The sequence below is a fragment of the Lipophrys pholis genome (genome assembly GCF_963383615.2).
Source record: "Lipophrys pholis genome assembly, chromosome: 7".
Lineage (NCBI taxonomy): Eukaryota > Metazoa > Chordata > Actinopteri > Blenniiformes > Blenniidae > Lipophrys > Lipophrys pholis.
The window spans coordinates 18,503,373-18,523,155 of record NC_137638.1 but is presented as its reverse complement, the minus strand read 5'-3'; the positions used below and the strand labels follow the sequence as shown (position 1 = coordinate 18,523,155).

At 40.5% G+C, this 19,783-nt stretch overlaps 3 protein-coding genes across 4 annotated transcripts; 2 read left to right on the top strand and 1 right to left on the bottom strand.

Moving 5' to 3' along the window:
* The first annotated feature begins 1,090 nt into the window (after positions 1–1,090).
* ube3b (ubiquitin protein ligase E3B) lies at positions 1,091–11,758 on the top strand. The gene is made up of 27 exons (XM_080467727.1): positions 1,091–1,487; positions 1,640–1,811; positions 1,938–2,055; positions 2,226–2,285; positions 2,371–2,475; positions 2,568–2,664; positions 2,764–2,849; positions 2,962–3,044; positions 3,177–3,282; positions 3,367–3,487; positions 3,607–3,784; positions 4,116–4,282; positions 4,381–4,548; positions 4,639–4,810; positions 5,322–5,440; positions 5,521–5,635; positions 5,733–5,832; positions 5,915–6,034; positions 6,142–6,318; positions 6,397–6,507; positions 6,599–6,736; positions 6,833–6,898; positions 6,985–7,043; positions 7,808–7,990; positions 8,165–8,276; positions 8,370–8,462; positions 9,293–11,758. The coding sequence occupies exons 2-27, from the start codon at positions 1,651–1,653 to the stop codon at positions 9,482–9,484; spliced, it is 3,207 nt and encodes a 1,068-aa protein (XP_080323853.1). The 5' UTR covers positions 1,091–1,487; positions 1,640–1,650; the 3' UTR covers positions 9,485–11,758.
* A 1,239-nt stretch (positions 11,759–12,997) lies between these two features.
* On the top strand, positions 12,998–18,138 carry aldh3b4 (aldehyde dehydrogenase 3 family, member B4). Of its 2 annotated transcripts, none has more exons than XM_080466784.1 (10): positions 12,998–13,160; positions 13,629–13,824; positions 13,908–14,018; positions 14,312–14,432; positions 14,519–14,604; positions 15,005–15,086; positions 15,192–15,581; positions 15,665–15,831; positions 15,925–16,024; positions 16,706–18,138. In XM_080466784.1, the coding sequence occupies exons 1-10, from the start codon at positions 13,111–13,113 to the stop codon at positions 16,903–16,905; spliced, it is 1,503 nt and encodes a 500-aa protein (XP_080322910.1). In that variant the 5' UTR covers positions 12,998–13,110; the 3' UTR covers positions 16,906–18,138. The 2 variants fall into 2 exon arrangements, with proteins under 2 accessions (XP_080322910.1, XP_080322909.1); XM_080466783.1 differs by having other exon boundaries at positions 13,113–13,557.
* mmab (metabolism of cobalamin associated B) lies at positions 17,030–19,761 on the bottom strand. Its single transcript, XM_080466785.1, has 9 exons — positions 19,600–19,761; positions 19,090–19,148; positions 18,302–18,395; positions 18,149–18,206; positions 17,993–18,065; positions 17,808–17,905; positions 17,661–17,725; positions 17,484–17,543; positions 17,030–17,409 (listed from the first exon to the last, which is right to left on the bottom strand). The coding sequence occupies exons 1-9, from the start codon at positions 19,689–19,691 to the stop codon at positions 17,325–17,327; spliced, it is 684 nt and encodes a 227-aa protein (XP_080322911.1). The 5' UTR covers positions 19,692–19,761; the 3' UTR covers positions 17,030–17,324.
* Positions 19,762–19,783: the final 22 nt, after the last annotated feature.

The following is a 19,783-nucleotide window of genomic DNA, read 5'->3' as shown; positions in this document are numbered from 1 at the left end:
GTATGTATGTATGTATGTATGTATTTGTTTGTAGGTATGTATTTTACCAACGTTTCACAAAAACAACTCACCCAAATTGCATGAAATTTTCAGGGCTGATTTTGCATCATTCAAGGACCAATCGATTAGATTTTGGGAAGTTAACGACGAACCATTTGCAAATGAATCCCCCCAAAAATGCAAAGAATTTTCCCCATACAAGCGGATGAGAGGCATCTCATGGAGGAGGTCAAAGGAGATCAGCGTCTGTTGCCATGGAGATGCTCAGTGTTTCACCTACCTGACCTACCTAGTGAGCTGACTGCAATCATGAAATCAATACCAACTCGGTTCTGCAAACAAATGTGGTGTTGGCGAAGGTGTGAACACTAAGGAGTGGCCACTGGAGCGTTAAAGTTAAAATCAAACCAATTTTATTGAAATTAGATTTCACTGTACAAAGCGTTTTTATATTCTTTTGAAACTAAGCTTATTCTGTGAAACGCATAATGCACAAATGTTCAGATGGATGTGATGTTTCCCTGTGATAAACATCCATCAATTTATGAATTCACTGTGTAAATGAACGATGAAAGTAAATTCTAGTGTACTCTAATTTACAATGTCAGTGTGTTTTGTACTCAGATATAGCATTGTTTTACTATGATAGTACATTATTTGCAGAAAATTCATATCCCAGAGTATAATTTAAAATATCGAAACACCATATCAAATTTAAAAAAAATCTCATGTGGAGTCCATAATCGTCAAAGAAAAGAAGCAGACACGCAACGTGGAAATTGCTGGAGTTGAATAAAAAAAACGGGCTTAATTATTATTTTAGTAAAGTCAAAGTGTTATTATTGTTATTATGTCCTCTCCCATTTCTCAAAACTCTGCACGCTTCCGCTACTGAAGGAGTAACAATGAAAACTGTCCCTTCCCCACCCGCCTCGTGAAAAGTGTAAAATAAATCACAGGAAAAACTAAGTACTCTTCTCACAGCACAAATAAAAATACTTTGAATGGTTTCAGGCCTTGGGCAATAAGGTGAATTATTATTCCCGTCTCGCGAATTTAACGATGAGACAACTCTTACCCGGAATCATTTATTGCGACACAGGGGATTAATGGCTGCAGTCGCTGTACGGAGCTTCTCTTAATGTTTACATTGGAAACCCGTGTGTTCCTCGCGCCTACAGACCTGTCACTGATACAGGACCAGTGCTTATCCCACAATACGTCTGAATGCGGCTGGGTTAATGTATGAGGTTGTCCTACAGCCGGTATCAAACCGACAGGCAGCGAACTAGCCCGGAGTGCTAACTATCCCAGCTCCATCTTTACCGTGCCGCTCGCTGCTACAGAGATGGCTATTTAGTCCTCTTGTTGTGTTTCACCTTTCGCCCCTGCTCGGATCCGAAGGACAACCAAATGACTGAGGAGGTATAGCGACAGGTGAGCCCTGCTGAAGGCCAGAATAAATCCTGTAATCTGCACTATCGCAGGTAGGTGCAGTCTTGTGTTCACTCAAAACAATGAAAATGAGCGTTTGTCAGGAAGGTGCAGCTCAAGTCACTGTCTACAGACTATTCAAACCAGCATGCAGATCACCAGGGCATTAAAAAAAAAAAAAAGTTTTTCCTCCTTCTTTTCCAAGGGGGGGGCACAATGTTTAGTGCACCTCAAAGCTCAAAGTCCGAGTTCCTGGACAAAGCCAGGCAGGCCAGAGAGGAGAGGAAGGGACAGAAGGAGAAGGAGAGAGCTGCCACCCAAATCCAAGCTCTGGTCAGGAAATTTCTCTGTCGCTGCAGACTGCAGAAGCAAATCAGGTGAACTCCAAATCTGTTTACTTACTCCATTTTTTTTAGTTGTCTCTGCTTGACTTTCCTGTGTTTGCTATATATACATAGTCATACTATTGTTTACTCACAGTCCCCAATCTTTTTTTTCACCAGGAAAGAGGTTGATGACTATTTTCAAGCTTCTGAAACTGGGACATCGAAAAGAAATGCACTTTCAATTTTCAAAATTGCTCGGAAATTACTGTTTATATATTCCCTAGAGGATAAGATGGTGAGTTGCCAGCTTTTCCATTTAGAGCAATACTTAAATGTAATCATTAGCACAACTCTGCTTATAATACCAGGTTCTAATATCCTGTCTTATTTGTTCTGCTGTACACTGAACAGTTTAATTTATAATCCTTATTTGGGTGATTGAATGCTTGTAATCTTGTGTTTCAGAGGTTCGAGAAGCTCTGTCGGGCCATCCTGGCAAGCATGGAGGTCGAAAATGAACCTAAAGTGGGTCTTCAGTTTCTTACACTACCATGTCTTCAACATATTCCACATGTGACTTTTGTTTTAGTGACTGACATCTGGCCCTCAGGTCTGGTATGTTTCCCTGGCTCTCTCCAAAGACCTCACTATTCCCTGGCTCAAACAGATAAAAGATGTGCTGTGGACTTGTTGTCAGCTCCTGAAAAATTTAAAGGTTCGTCATAATTTGAAGCCAAAATGTTTTGGGGGGATATCTGTGTTGTATGTGACTGGTCTAAGAGTCTAACTGTGATTTTTCCTTTCCAGCCTGACATACTTCAGGACAACAAGATGATAACTCTATACCTCACCATGCTGGTGACCTTTACAGACACTTCAACCTGGCGAATAGTCCGAGGAAAAGGTAAGTGTCAATTTAGGTTGATGTCCTTGTTTTTAAACATGCATTTTGTTGTTTCGTTTGTTTATATACACTCATAATATTTTCTTCTCTATATTGAAGGTGAGGCTCTCAGACCTGCTTTGACGAGGATTTGTGAAAACATCATGGGACATCTCAATCAGAAGGGATTCTATTCAATACTGCAGGTAGAGTGTTACTCCACGCACTTTGTGAAACAGTGTGAACTGTTATTATATTCAAAGGAGCCAGTCTTGTTTCATCAAGAAATCTATACTCTGTGTGATCTTTTCTGTTTAGATCTTGCTGACCAACGGCCTGGCTCGTTCCAAACCTTCTCTCTCCAAAGGCACTTTGACAGCCATCATCACATTGTCATTAAGGTCAGTTTGTATTCCAGTTTTAATTAGGTTGAAAAAAACAACAGCCTGTTATTCTAAAGTTGTACATCTGATTCACTTACTAATGGTATTTAATTTAAAGCTAACATTTAACTTGATTCTGATGTTTTTCAGGCCAGTCATTGCAGCTCACTTCTCAGAAAACCTGCTGAGATCATTCCTCATTCACATCATGTCAGTCCCAGCCATTATAACCCACCTGAGTGTGATTACTCCAGAGGTAAAATGTAATTTTTTTATATTAGCTAAATGGTGCTGTTGACATGTAAGAGAGAAGGCTTTAACTTTTGCTCTGTTTCATCAGTGCATGGCGTCCCTTCAGACTCATGACCTGCTGCGGAAATTCATCCTGTTTCTCAGTCGGGAGGAGCAATGTTCGGACATCTGTGTGTGCCTGGAGGGCAGCCACACACTCTGCTTGCTTGGTACAGTTGTTTGACGATATGGAAGCACTTTCCATTTACCAGCTCTTGCATAGAGATGAAAACAATCACTATCCTGTTTTCAGCCATTGTTGTGACTGAATCTTTGTCACACGTGATAGGCAATCTGATTTACTTGGGATATCTCAATGAGAAAGTGCTAGAAGAAGAGGCCAACCACTTTGTGAAGGACCTGACTGACATGCTGTCCTACTGCCAGAGATATGTTTCACAAAAGAAGTCTAACCTAACCCACTGGCACCCTGTCCTGGGCTGGTTCTCCCAAACTGTAGACTATGGGTAAGTGAAACTCTTCATATTTGCTTTAATAATGCAATGTTTTTTCACCTCAAAACTGCACTGGCAAGAGATTCCAAATATAGAACCAAATGAAATAATTATTATCCATCAGTACTTGTTTTATTTTTCAACTTGACTTTATAGAGGGTAAGCACACAGATTTGTGAACGAAAGCTGTCGGCTTCTTCCGGTCAACAGTTTGTTGTTTGTTGCCTGTGTCGCCTGAAACATTGAATTAGTTTGTAAACTTGTTCACATTTTGCTTGTATAAAAAGCGATTATGCCAAATGCAAGTAGTCTTATTCCTCTCTCCCTCTTCTTTTCTCTTCAGTCTTAATGAGTCGATGCCACTGGTCACGAAACAGCTTCAGCACCTTTGGGGTGTGTCTGTCATACGGACACTCTTCAATGACGTCCTCTCTAAGAAGCTGGAGAGTCAGGAGCCCACTCCCCCACCCCCACAACCGAGTACATCTCAAAACAATCTCCCAGTGAAAAGTATAGTATACACACAACTCTCCTATGAACTTGTTAAGAATGTTCAAAAGCTGAGTGTTTCCGTCTTCATGACATTTCTCATGTGTCTGTTTTCAAAGACCTCTTCAAGCGAGCATTTCAGAAGTCGGCTTCTGTGCGTAACATCCTGAAACCCGTTGGAGGAAAGCGAGTCGACTCCGCAGAGGTTCAGAAGGTCTGCAGCATCTGTGTGCTTTACCAGACCGCTCTGTCTACACTGACACAAATACGCCTCCAGATACTCACCGGTCAGTATCACCGTTTTATCTTCTCCTGATAAAGCTAAATTGAAGGATTGTGGGAAAGGCATTGATCATACATTTTGTGTTTATTTGCAGGTCTGACACATCTTGATGATCTTTTGCCAAAACTTTGGGCCTTCATTTGTGAGCTTGGGCCTCAGGGAGGCCTCAAGCTCTTCATGGAGTGTCTGAACAACGACACTGAAGAGTCCAAGCAGCTCCTGGCTATGCTCATGCTCTTTTGCGACTGCTCTCGGCACCTCATTACGTAATTGCACCCAATGTAGATAGATATTGTCTATTTCTCACTGTACATACATACGACATGTTGTTTGGCCGTTTAATTTGATCAGCTGCTTGTAACATTTGCAACAGTCCCAAAGTAGCAAATAGTTAACTAGAGTGATAATATTATTGATATTATAATCATAATACAATATCCAAAAGAAGAATCTACGGTATATTGTTTTGTGTCTTGTACAATTTGTATACATTAGTATACAGTACTATAATATTAGATATATAGTTAATTTTTATTGTCATTCTGACAATTTGACAATGCACTGCAGAATAAAATTTCGCTCCAGGGTCAACGATAAAACACACAAAAAGTACCTGAGATCAAATAAGTTAAAAAGCCCAGAGATAAATTAGATAATTGAATGAGAATATAACACCCCCCCCCCCCCCCCACACACACACACACACACAAAAAAAAAAAAATACATATAGTTATATATTTTTTTTTTATTTCATTTTTTTGGTTAATTATGTTTCAGAATCCTGGATGACATTGAGGTCTACGAAGAACAAACGTCCTTTAAGATTGAGGAACTAATCACCATCTCCTCATTTTTGAACACATTTGTGTACAAGATGATATGGGATGGCATATTAGGTGAATATACGACTTCATTGAAGATTGCGCGTACTTGAAAGGATCATTTTTAATTCTAAAGTTGTCTATATGTTTATTAGAAAATGCTAAGGGGGAGAAGCTGGAGTTGTTCCACAGTGTTCATGGCTGGCTGATGGTCCTTTACGAGCGGGACTGCAGGCGGAAGTTCACTCCTGATGAACACTGGCTGCGCAAGTAAATACAAACTCCATAATAGTAATATAATTCCTTTGATCCGGGACAGACTGCTTAATAATCAAAACCTGCCTTCATGTGTGGTTGTTGTGTTCAGGGACCTGAAGCCAAGCTTGTTGTTCCAAGAGCTAGAAAAGGGCAAGAGAAGAGCCCAGCTTTTACTGCAGTACATCCCGCATGTTATTCCTCATAAAAATGTGAGTAAATGACTTCCTTTTAATCTAACGGTGAATGTAACTTTCATTGTCATTCTTGTAATTACTGTCCATGTAATTCCAGCGGGTGCTGCTGTTCAGGAACATTGTTACAAAGGAGAAGGAAAACTTGGGATTGGTAGAGACGAGCTCTGCATCTCCACATGTCACTCATATTACTATCCGTCGCTCCCGGATGTTAGAGGTAACACATATCAACTGTTCGGATTTGTTTTTTGGACTGAAAGCAAAAACATTATACGACTCTATGCAAGTTATTCCAGAATAACACTTGGCTTTCCCCATTTGAAGGATGGATATGACCAGCTCCGACGGCTACCGGTGAATTCTATCAAAGGTGTAATCCGTGTGAAGTTTGTCAACGACCTTGGAGTGGACGAGGCCGGTATTGATCAAGATGGTGTCTTCAAAGAGTTTCTAGAGGAGATCATTAAGAAGGTCTTCAATCCTGCTCTCAACCTGTTCAAGGTAAGGCGTCCTTTTGAAGCTGTCAAACCTTTTACTGTGGTTTTTCCTGCTGTGTATGACACGTATATTTTTTTATAGACGACGAGTGGAAATGAGAGGCTCTATCCGTCACCCACTTCTTACATCCACGAGAACCATTTGCAGCTATTTGAGTTTGTAGGAAAGATGCTTGGGAAAGCTATATATGAGGTAGATTTGATCTCTAACGGAACACTTTATTACTTGTTTTGAGTGTGAACAGTCTTTTGGTTATTTGTAATGTTGATCTTTGTGTATTCAGGGCATTGTTGTGGACGTCCCTTTTGCCTCGTTCTTCCTCAGTCAAGTCATGGGGCACCATCACAGCACTTTCTACAGCTCCATCGATGAGCTCCCCTCTCTGGACTCGGAGTTTTACAAGAACCTCACTTCCATTAAGGTAAAAACAAAGACGCTTTAACAGTTTTTACTCTCATCACTAACTCACATTTAAATTTATTGCTATACCAAGTATTTGCATTGATGTCATTTTTAGCGTTACGATGGAGACGTAGGAGATCTAGGACTGACATTGTCCTATGATGAAGATGTGATGGGACAGGTATGGATGCACAAAGCACAAGATTTAAGACATCATAAATGGACAAATGAGTAAAGAGCTATTTGTTTTTTGTTGCACCTTTATAGCTCGTCTGTCACGAGTTGATACCTGGAGGGAAAACCATGCCAGTCACCAATGAGAACAAGTATGTAAATTAATTTTATATATCATGGCTCATATTTAGGGAAACGTGTTTAGCTTATTTAAAAAAAACCAAGCTATTAAAAGCACGTGAAATCAAACAGCTGCTGTTAATGTTTTTAAACATGGTTAATGTGACCAACATGCAAGAACAGACACACTGGCGGACATACAATAAGTCTTTTTTATTAAATTAGCTATCATTAATCTCATACATTCACAATATTACCGTCTGTCCATCAATCCATGCTTAATGCTGCATTATTCAGTACATGGCTGTGGGGTCTTGGAGCAAATCGTAGCCAACTGGGGAAAACACAGGCCAAAGAGACAGACAACCACCTGTGCTCCAGTCATGCTCTGGTTCCCCCTGCTTCTTCCGTAGTGCATCATCCTCACTGCTATCCAAAACATTTAAAATGCAGCATTTTCAAGGCTTTGAAGGGCGAGTTAACAACAATGTTGGGCACCCGTATCCGACTTTTCATCCAGAAAGTATTTTCACGAAGTTACCATTCAACGCGCGCTCAAAACCTTGACTGTTGTTTGTGACTGTTGTTATGTCAGCTTATCAATAGATTAAAAATAGAAGACAATCACATTTTTTCAGATGTATTTCCAGGGAGACCTGTCTTATATTCAATCCAGCGTTATATTTGCTAACAGGAACCATATTCAGCTGTTTTGTGTTCAAAATGATGCTTTTCTGAATGTTGCGTATGATTTGAAATCACCATTCGTCTCAGTTTGCATCTTTGTCAATCACAGGATCAGCTACATCCACCTCATGGCTCACTTTCGGATGCACACGCAGATTAAGGAGCAAACTGCTGCCTTCATTCGGGGCTTCCGCAGCATCATTAATCCAGAGTGGTTGCACATGTTTTCCACACCTGAGGTTCAACGCCTTGTCTCAGGAGATAATGCTGAGATTGATCTAGATGACCTCAAGTACGTAACAAATTGGCTTTGACATCTTTCAACTGTTATTTTTCCATTGTCCTGTTTGGCAGCTTGGGCAAACAATATTGTTGATTGAGAGCCTTTCAATGTCATTTGATATTTCTTTATAAGACTACGATGATTAGTCTATGTTGTCAATATTGTGTCACCTCTATTTTCCAGGAAACACACAGTCTACTATGGAGGATTTCACAGCAGTCATCGTGTCATCATCTGGCTGTGGGACATCCTGTCCAGTGACTTCAACTCTGATGAGAGAGCTATGTTCCTGAAAGTAGGTTTCTGCTTTTAAAAATGGGTGTAGAATTGTTTTGTTGTTTTATTTGATAGAGCTGAGTCATTTGACCATACATTGCTTTTTCAACAGTTCGTTACCAGCTGCTCGAGACCACCTCTGTTAGGTTTTGCCTACCTCAAACCACCATTCTCTATTCGATGTGTGGAAGTGTCCGATGATCAGGTGACAATTACATTTTCTGGGTTATTTCATTTTATGTTGTATTTTAAAGTGAAATAACTGACAGTGATTATTTACTTTTCACGGCATTAGGTCAAGGGTAGAATACATTTATCAGCAAATTAACATTTTGTTCTCAAAGTTGATGTGTTAGAAGACAGAATAAATAAGAAAGTGTAAAGATTTGATTGGAGTCAAGTTACATTTCCAAACCTACAGCTCTTATTGGTTGCTCCAAGTCTGCAGTGGTCAGTATCTATCACAACGATCCCAGGAATGAAAAGAATTAAACCATTGGATGGATATTGCTCATTGATGGACATAAAAAGTGAAGCCCTGCCTGTGTGGTCCAAACCAACAAACACGCTACCGTAGCTGGAGCTGCTGCTGAAGTTCATAGAAGTGTGTCAGAATACACAGACCAGTCTTGGTCTGCAGATTCACAGAGAAATGGAAAAATATTGGATCAAGATTTTCCTTTTCATTACATGGTAGATGGCTGTGTGCGGTACTTAACACATGGCCCCATGATTCATTAACAGAAGAAGGCAAAGGCATCGAGATGCGTTGGGCAGTGTCCTGCCTGATCGGAGCTCCCTTGCAAATTCCTGAACCTAAATCTTTTGCTGCTCACATCTTGATGCTAGATACCGCAGCACCTTGTCAGATGTCTAACAGAGAGCCATGCTTCAATAGCTACTTTGGCAATAATAAGAGCACCTCCAGAGTATTGGACAGGCAGTCGTAATAGTATAGCTGTTTGATGTGTGTGTGTGTGTGTGTGTTTGTAATAATAAATTTAATCACGTTTTATATATTTTCTTTGTGTCCAGGACACTGGGGACACCCTTGGCAGTGTCCTTAGGGGCTTTTTCACAATCCGGAAAAAGGAGCCTGGTGGTCGACTCCCTACTTCATCCACATGCTTCAACCTGCTCAAGCTGCCCAACTACAGCAAGAAGAGCATCCTGCGCGACAAACTGCGCTACGCTATAAGTATGAATACAGGCTTTGAGCTGTCCTAACTCAGTTGCATCTGGACAATCTGCACGAACTGCACCGGAGGGTTATTTGAAACGTCCTGAATCAAGCAAGAGGCTCAGCTTACCTGGACTGGAGCCTCTGACATCAAGAAGAGGATCACTTAAACATAAGCGGACTCATAAAGGAATCTACAAATTCTCCTTTTTGTCTGCTTTGCAACCCGGTTGAGCTCTGAAGAGGTGAGCTCCACTTAAGCTCCCTCTCCCCATCAAAGTGGGTGCTGTCTCTGCAGCCCAATTCACTTTGTAACAGCTCCCTCAGCCACTCCAAAAATGGACTATATCTGGTATTTAACTTAATAGCATACAGATATACTGTGGCTGGATCTCTGTTTCTCAGGCTTAACAGAATCATTCTTGGAACTAACACTCCCATTTTAAGTGAAATGGAAAGCAATACAGATGCAATGCAAGCCATTAGACACATGGTCGATTCACCCTAATAAAACCAAGTGATGCATCGATAATATACTTACACCTTGGATTCCATTATACAGACAACTTCAAGCTGATATTGGATGAGTCTTAAAATATTTCTGCTGAACAAAATGCATCTTTTATAAGTGGAAGACAAATCATTGTCCTGTGTCCCTCGTCCACAAAGGAGCTGTGGCTCATACAGTGGTCCTGCGTTGATTCCATAATGTCTCGTTTTGAGGAATATCTTTGTCCTTCGTATGTTTCTCCCCACTAAAAGACACTGCAGTAACTTGAGAGACGGTAACCTTCTGATGAAATTTGTTTTTATGTTTTCAATGCATCTGAAAACCATCAGCCTCAGTTCAGGTGCAGTAAAGAAAAAAAATGTCTGGAATATGTGATCTGTTGTTGATTAACTTAAAAAGAAATGTCCGTGCTGTAGCGTTTGTTACTTTTGAAGAAAAGAACAGAAAATGTTTTGTCACCGTTTGTTTTTGCTAAGTAGAGCAGAAACCTCCGTTTCCTGTCACATGAGAGAAAAACGTCCCCATCGAAGTCTTGTGATTAATGGATCTTTGAATAATGCAGAGTGCCTCATTAATTGCCGCCACTTCAAGCTATCATTTTTTCATTTGCAACCAAGAACCACATTTATCGGAAACAAGCCATAGAAATAGGGGCTATGGTCCTGGACTTATTCTGTGTTCCTATAAAGAAGACGGAGCAGTAACCCAGCCACTGTACTACCACAACAACAAACGAGGAGGGTCTTACTACAACGCCCTTTGATTTCTGAAGGACTTTTGAAGCCATGTGGAGGAAAAAAAAAAAAAAGAAAATTAGGTTTCAAAACCTTTCAACATGATGTCATGGACTGGTTGGTCAACCAAAAGTGACTGCTTGACTTGATGTTCCCTTGAAAATATTGCACATGTTTTTTGCTTATTGTGGCTGTTTGGGGGTAAAAGGGACATGAGGGTGAATGTTCCCTAATCAGCCTAAATATTACTTAATACAGGGTTCATTTACATCTGAAAGGCAATGAAGACACTTTTTGGTAGTTTACTAGAAAGATGACTGCACCTTTCAAAGAAAGGGTTAACATAAAATATCTAATCTTTACCAAATTAATCATTATGCAAAAAATGAAAGTGTTTTCTGTCAATAATGAATATGGATACTTTTCTTAATAAGTAACATAACATATAGAAAGTAATGGTTGTTTTTGCCATGTCACTAACAAGTTCAAAGATTGGGAAAAAGTCTCATAACTTCATGCAGCCTTAGAAATGTGTAAAGAAAAAACAAACGGATGGTATTCCATTTATTTCCGAGTTACTAATGAGATTGGTCTACTTTCAGATCTGACAAATCACAGCAGGGTTTTACCTCGGCTCTCATTCTTTTTCTGTCTATTCAAGCAAGAATTGGAAACAGTGATGCTCTAAAGTGAATGTGTGTTTTTGTGCAAGAGAGATGAAAGATACCTCACATGCTCGTCTGTCTCCGTTGATGAGGTCAACTCATCTGTTTTAAATGATGTCAACAGTATAGGCAAGACTTTAAATGTACCCGTGTACTGCTGAAGCTGAATTTGAAATCCACTCTTTTTGGTATGATAAAAATGATCCTGGAAATGTTGCCGCCATTCCCGTGAACAATTCCCATCTCTTTTTCAAAGTGTCTTTGAATTTAGCTGCACTACAGTATGGAGTGTCTTATTGTATAAAGAGAGGGGGGAGAACAGGAGATACCCTTGTAAGATTTGTCCATGTGTAAAAAATCTTTTTTCCTGTAACAGTAAATCATGTACACAAGTGTTATATAAAACCATTTAAAATTATTTGCAGGTTATTATTATTATTATTCTTTTTTTAAACATGAATTGTTGATGATTCATGACGCCTGTTAATTCAAAACCATGTGTCCAAAACATTTTGTCTGTGACGGTCAAGATGGGAAACGGCTTGTGTGGTTTGCCCCGACTGACTATGGGTGAAGGAAGAGCACTCTAAACTGGATGTGAGCTTTTATAGAGGATTGATGGATGGTTGCTTCTGTTTCATAGTCCCCTTCCTTTTCTCCATCACCCAGCGCTGCTGAGCAAAGTCACATCCCAGTCATACCAGTGACTGGCAGTAAGCTTGATGGACTGGTAAATGATTGTGGCGTTACCACAAAGTGATACTGATCTTGCTAATGCTACCGGTTGATGTTGGTGCCAGTTTAAACAAGTTACAAATGAAAGACAAGTTCCACACAGATTTTTATGAACTTTAAAGTCACGCCGTCACATCACACATGCCTTTTCTCACACCAAGTTGCAGTTATTACCTCAATGCTGATTTACTGAACTTACTTCACATCAGAAGATGATGGTACATATACTGTATACTATTAGAATTCTGAGGCAAAAGTTATGATTCAATATGGCCAAGTGTAAGATTTTTATTCTGAAAATGATGGCTGTAACCATTATACTCATGGTTTTACAACATACTCTAATTTTTTGCTTTAAAATTTTCATTGATCATTTTATTACTTGTACATCAGGCATTTTGTTACAGGTACTTTTTGAAGCATTTGTCTTAAACAAAAATCAGTTACTATGATTTCTCAAACATTGGGAGATAGAGGCTATGCTGGGAAATACTAGTCTGTTTCTGTGATATTTGTTTGTTGTGTGGCAAAAAGTCTTCTGAAAGTCCAAATGAATCCTTCCATCCTTTATACCACTTTAGCTTGTTCAGGTTCACAAATAGCGGACCCATCAATAACTATTTATGAAGACAGGTGGGCAAACACAGAGAACAACACCTCCAGGCTGAGGATTCAAACTCACAAAGCCAATGCTCAGGGAGAACATGCACACCCCACTCAGAAAGGCCGGCTTGGATTCAAACCCACATCATTCTCGCGATGAAAGAGCCAAATAGCTTCAAAATAAAGGAGTTGCCTGAACTTGGCAGCATGTTATTGTACGTACGTCACATCTCGGGTGAGGCCACTGAGCACTTCAGCAGGGGCCATGGAACCGCCCCTGTGATTGAAGGCACATGAGCAGAGAACCGTTCCATAACGTGTATTTTCTACTCACCGTCAACGGCGGATTAAGGTTCAAAAGCCCCGTGAGCATGAGGCTGTTTTGAGGATTTCTACAAGCTGTCTGAGCCAGATCTTTCTCCACAATGAGTCTGCAGAGTCCTTCTCCATCCCGCTGGTTCAAATCGCTGCGCAGGTAAACGACTCCTAACTTTCCTGTTTTTGGCCATGAAGGGAGCCCAGCTTGCAAAGTAACCCGACGTGTTTTGTGTGAAGGATTTATCAGGCATTTTCCACCTGGACTGACAGAGATATATTTGCAGCCTCTCTTGGGGTTTATGGTTACACTATCATCAGGTGGTTAGATTCCTAATAAGACTCCAGCTTTATTAGTTGTACACACATCACCTGACTGGAGTTGCTCGGATTTGTCTTCTTCCTCCTGCCACTGGGACTTTGACTGCATAGGCTTAGCTCCACAATACTCCATTCAGAGAGTTCACCACTGGAGATTTGTTGACTGGAATAAACATGAGTGGGAAAGTAAGGGCGTGCTATGTTTGTCAGAGGAATGGCCGGTTAACATGCAGAAGGTAAAGTGATCAGATATGGACTTAAATGTATTTGATCGTCCTGTGATGTTAAAACATGTTCTATTTTCCAGGACCAGACTGGGGGAGCCCTGTGTGAAAGCATACACTCCTGAGTGTGTGAATCTGTTGAGGAGAGCTCGGCTTGCCTTCCGGGCCGGACGCACCCTGAAGGAGAACTTCAGACAGTACCAGCTGGATGCTGTGGTGCGGATGCTGGAGGAGCACGAGTGTGACTTCGTGGACGCCCTGGGAAGGGACCTTCACAAGGTGAGGGCTGAAGCAGTCTCGTGCGATTTCTGTTCTTGGTGCACCGGTGTTATCGTTCCTACATGCGTCATGTTTTCTTTCAGCCACGGTTTGAAACCGTTATGGCCGAGCTGACCCTTGTCAAGAATGAAGCTTTTCATGCCATCAATAACCTGAAGAAGTGGATGCAGCCGCAGCCTGCAGAGAGGAACCTGGTGAGACTATTGCTCACAATGTCATGCTTATTACAATAAAACAAAACTTCCCACAACTTCTGCATAACATTATAGGGATTATTCATGACTTGCACAACTGTTTTGGAGTGAACATTCAGTCTCGCTGCTACAAAGAAAAGCTTTGTGCTGAGCTCGTCAAGGTAGATTAAAAGTTAATGCCTTGCCCTTTTCTGTAAGAGGAAAGTGGACTCGTGCCTTTTCCCTTCTGTTTTGTCAGTCCTGATGCTTTATTTGACTTTTAAACTAAGTATGAGGTCGTCTGTTTTCTGCAGTCCACCACGTTGGATGAATGTGTGGTGATCAGTGAACCTCTGGGGGTGGTGTTCATCAGGGGAACCTGGTGCAGTCCGGTCCAAATGTGTCTGGGGCCTCTGGTCGGGGCCATTGCAGCAGGTGCATCAAAAGCCTATTAAATCCAACCACACATAAACATACTTACAATCTGACTGTCACTGATGATGTTGTGATTATTCATGTAGGAAACTGTGCGATCATCAGCCCTTCTGAGTGCACCGCTCACACAGCAGAGCTTCTCCATCGTCTCATTCCCTTCTACTTGGACAATGTGAGTAATAAAGCACAAATGAGTGATTCTGTCGAAACATGGCTTTCATTTGTCTGGCGGATGAAATACTTTCATAGCCAAGGTGGCTATTACCATTTAGGTTACTCCAGTCGGCCTAAAACCATCTTATTCAATTCAATCTCCCAACAGCTTTCAATGACTCATTAGTAAGAGTCTGTCTCAGCTGGTACCTTTTGTTCTGTGCTTCATCAAAGATGACGTTTAACCATAAAGACTCAAATGTACCATCAAATCTGAGATTGTGTATTCCAAGGCAATAATAGCCGACTTGCCAATTATGATATTTAGCGATTGATTTGATTTTAGCAGGGGAATTACAAGGACATTTGTGTCCCAGACAAGGGCAATGATCTCATCCAAAGTTCTTATTTTCCTCAAGGAATGCTTCCATGTGATTCTTGCAGGCCTGAGTGACTTGCCTGAAATCTTGGATCTCAAATTTGACCACATTTTCTTTACAGGTAAATACTGAATTACATTGAAGTGCTACCCCCTCCCATTTTTTTTCTCTTCTGGGTATAGTTTTATTAGCTCGTAATGTATTAACCTTTGCTGTTGCACCACAGGAAACCGAGAGGATGGAAGCAGAATTGCTCTGGCAGCAGCTCGCACTTTCACACCTGTCACCCTAATTTTGGGAGGCAAGAATCCATGTTATGTAGACGAGCACTGTGACATTGGCACCACCGTGCAGCGTATTGCTTGGGCGCGCTTCCACAATGCTGGCCAGAGCTTAGTGGCTCCTGGCTACATTTTATGCCACGCGGATGTGAAAGCACGGTTGGTGCAGGCCCTAAAGTGCTGTCTGATGCAGTTCTATGGTCCTGATCCCAGAGAGTCCCGCAGCTTTGGTCGAATGGTCAGTGTGGAAATCTTCAACCAAATGAGAGATGTATTGTGGAGATCTGGCAAGGTGGCCATTGGTGGGCAGGTGATCGAGGCTGAGAAATATATTGGTAAGGACATTTTATGTTTATTCTCTTAATGTCACACAATAACCGTAACATATCTCATTCTGCTGTTTTTGTTCTATCTGAAGCGCCAACGATCTTGACAGAGGTGACGGAATCAGACCCAATTATGCAACAAGAGGTGTTCGGCCCAGTTCTTCCCGTTCTGACTGTTGACAGTGTGGATGAGGCAATTACCTTCATCAATAAACAAGACAAGCCCCTCTGTGTGTACGCATATTCCACCAACAACAAGGTAGATGGTAACACTTAAAGTTAAGACCCTGTATCATGCCTTGTGTTACCAACATTTATTCTGATTTTGTGATCATATATTCTGACCTTGCAGGTGATTACCAGACTAATGAGTGAGACCTCGAGTGGGAGCTTTTGCTCCAATGACTGTGCCCTGCAGAGTCTCATGGTGGCTTTGCCTTTTGGTGGAGTAGGTAAGTCGAGCATCAAGCTACGCACTGGAGGGCAGAGAAATGAGAAAATTTACATTTGGATTTAGCTGAAAAAAGCATCAATGTTTATGAACGAACATAGCAACAGGTCAAACTTTAAGATGTTTTTTAATGATAGGAAATTTGAAAAAAGTATGAAAGGAAAAAGTAACCTTTTGAAGAACATTTCAAGTGTTACACAAGGTGACAGCTATGAATGTTTCCTTTTCATTAGGGCCATGGATAAAGAATTAAGTTTTTACTGTTAAGCATTATTAAAAATCCACAAACATTTTCAAGTAAGGTCTTTTACTTTGGTTCTATTTTAAAATAATGAAAAGTACATATTCATGTGAATAGTGTTGGTGGTAAAATAAAAAGCAAAAATACAGAAATCTCTTCATCTTTTGACCTTCGTCTCCCTAAAATAGTTAGAAACACTGGTAAGTTCTCTAAAGGTAATCTGCATGTCACATAATCATGTTTGCCTCATGTTATGTGTATTATACAAACAAGTTATGTTTCTTTTAATCATTTAATTAGGTGGTCATTTTTATAATCCTTTGTGCCGTTGTCTTAGCCATGCCGACTTCAACAATAAAATATTGATCCCCGAATGATCTGGTTTAAAAAAAGTTTTCACAAATATTTTCAACAAAAACTGCATTTCTTTTCTCTTCACAGGTGCCAGTGGAATGGGCTCTTTTCATGGCCGCTACAGCTTTGATACCTTCTCTCACAGAAAATCGTGCCTGCAAAGAGGCACGCGGTTCGAGTGTGTCACCTTTCTGCGTTATCCGCCCTATGAGGACCGCAATCTGTCTCTAATGACATGGGCCAGCACATTGTCCCAGAGGAGCCAGGGCTGGTGCCAGATCTTGTGACTTGTGCACTGGAATAATACCTGATGTTCCTGCAGTCATGAACGGGCCTGACAAGCAAGTGTATTGTCAGTGTTGAAAAATGAATTATGGAAAATCCACAAAGGCACAGTCACACCTGACAGATAATATTTCTAGTAAATGTTTATTGTTGTAGTTTGTTGAGACAGCCATGGAAAAACACTGGTCATTATTAAATCTGAAAAAAATCTGGAAAAGCAATTAACTTGTAAATATTCTTATCTCAATGTACATGTTTTATCAAACGTTATCGGGGAAAATCGGGAATCTGTATATCAAGATGGGAATGACTTTTAGACCTCACCTGTCTGCATTTTTGTATGTATAAAATGACTGATATCTATCACAACCATTTTCAGAAGAAATTATGCTCATGACTTATTTGAGGTATTTGGATGTGATCATTCAGGTCTCTGGTAGATTTTCTCCTTGTTGCCTTCTTTCATGGCTGCATATCTGGCCACGGTGAACAGGTAGTCGCTCAGTCTAGAGTGAGAACATAAAGAAATCTATCAGATTTGTTGCGAGAGACACATTTGTGTGAAAAGTAACAGACTCACCTATTCAGGAACTTGGCAACGTCTGGATCTGCCTCCCCCGATCGCACAATTGGAGCAACACTGTAATAACAACAAAAGGCTGTTGGAACCAAATGTACCAGCGAAACAAGACAAAGAGATTCATATTATTCATCATAATGTGATAATGTTAGAAGCTCGGAACATGATGAGACAGACCTGCGTTCTGCTCTCCGACAGACTGTCCGGGCCAAATGCAGAGCTGCGCTACATTTCCCACCTGACTGTAAAGCGTAAAGCATCAGCGTTAATGCAACAGGAATACCTGGGCCCCCATGAGAATAATACAAAAATGTTTAGACTCACTGGCAAAATGAAGTTGGTCAGTGGAGGAAGTTCATTTGTAAATTCATCGATCCATTTTTCCAGGTCTGTGATTGGCTGAGTAGTAAATTTAGTTTTTTCTTAGCAAGACACAACAGGAAAAAAAGTCATCCTTTGACCACTGCAGATGCAATAAATCAAGTTGTACTGTATTTGCACAAGCCTACGTATATGGCTGTCTCTCGCTGATGATCGAGGGGTAGCAATATTGGATCCCACATCTTGCAAAATGCACTGTATCTGTATTGAAAAAAGAAACATCGCTGGTAAATGTAAAATAACAGCACTAATGGTGATTAATAAATGCAACGTGAAAATCAAACCTTGTCCAGCTGATGTGTGAATGAGACACCTTTGTCAAGGCAAAATTCTCTGGCCAGTCTGTAGGAAAAACAAACCATGATTGTAACTTCAGAAAAGGCGAGTGGAAAAACAAGTGCACTGCAACATATAAATACATAAAGTAGGAAATGTACCCAATAACTGAGGACAGCTCATCAGTATTTCCTAAGGCTTCAAATATATGATCTTCCTTTGGCCTCCGTTCTCCTGTAAATGTGCTTGAGAAACCTGCACACCAAAAATCAAGTCATGTCAAGGACTATGAAAGTGAAAATGATTAGCACAATACAGGTAATATTGGAAACAATAACAGAAATATTGACTTGATTTGGGTTAAAAATGTTATTGTACAGGAATGTCACACTCACACAACACGTGCATGTGCCTCCATGCTTTATCTGGCTGCGTAATAGTTTAATCCTCAATCCTAATCTGGTCTAAAAGCTATATGATAACATTACACATAAAGGATTAGTATTTTCATGACTCTCTATTAAACTGTGAGGACACCAGTAGACATAAAACTAGGATGGGATTTGCAGAAGGGGAAATGTTTTGTGTACCATCTGGGCTCCAGGTAATAATTTTTCTGGCCCCTTGTGCACATAACTACTTCACCAGTGGATAATAGATTTGCCTAATGCCAAGCAGTAATTACTCGGTGGAAGGCACATTCACTTTTGTTCTTTTTAAAGATGCTCATGAAATTAAAACACAGTTAAATTTTAAAGTAAATGCTATGGTAAGTCTATATATAGTATGCTGCCTTCACACCTGCTCTATGAAAACAGAAAGCTCTCCACATATGAAGCAAGTAAAGCTAGAAGATATATGTATTGATCTAAATTATAGATTGAAACAAGCAATACTATTCTGTATCTTTGTTGAAATGCGTTATTTTATGAATGAACTGAAAAGTAACCTTTGTCCCCCGTTTTGGTGTATATTTTGGGTATTCTCTTGTCTCCATCGGTTCCATAACTGTTGAGGAATAGAGAGGAAAAGAAAGGTAAGCCTCTGATGCCATGAGTGTCATAAAAAAACATGTTTGCTGAAATTAAAAATGCAATGTCTTGGTTGTCTCATATATTAGACGAGACTAATCAGCCAGCTATAGGTCGATGACATCTTCCTTGTCGGACAATAATACATTGTGATTAATTCATGACTTGGATGAAGCTGTTTGTACATAATTCACGTGTTGTGTTTTACACCATGACTCTCATGAAGTTAGACATGAATCAACGTGTGCTTGACTGCATACATAATAAAGACAACCCAAGTGATCCTAAATGCTTCACAAAGTCTTCACAGCTGTTCCTCATAGCATGATCTGTTATGAAAGCTGCTACCAGCTTGCAGCTTTACATGGAATGACACGAGCAGGAGCCCAAAGCTTGTAAACTAACACAGAACATAGACATGCTGCTACCTTCTGAGTGAACAACACAGCGGAATGTTGGTCCAGCGCTGGTTTATTAACCTGCAGCCCCAGCGGATGTGAGCAGGTCTGACAATAAACATGTTGGAGCTATGTTGGCTAGCTGCTGAAGGTGAGTGGTGTTGCTGCCTTGTTTGTCCCTTTGCAGCCTCCGTAGGTGATGGGCGTTTCCCTT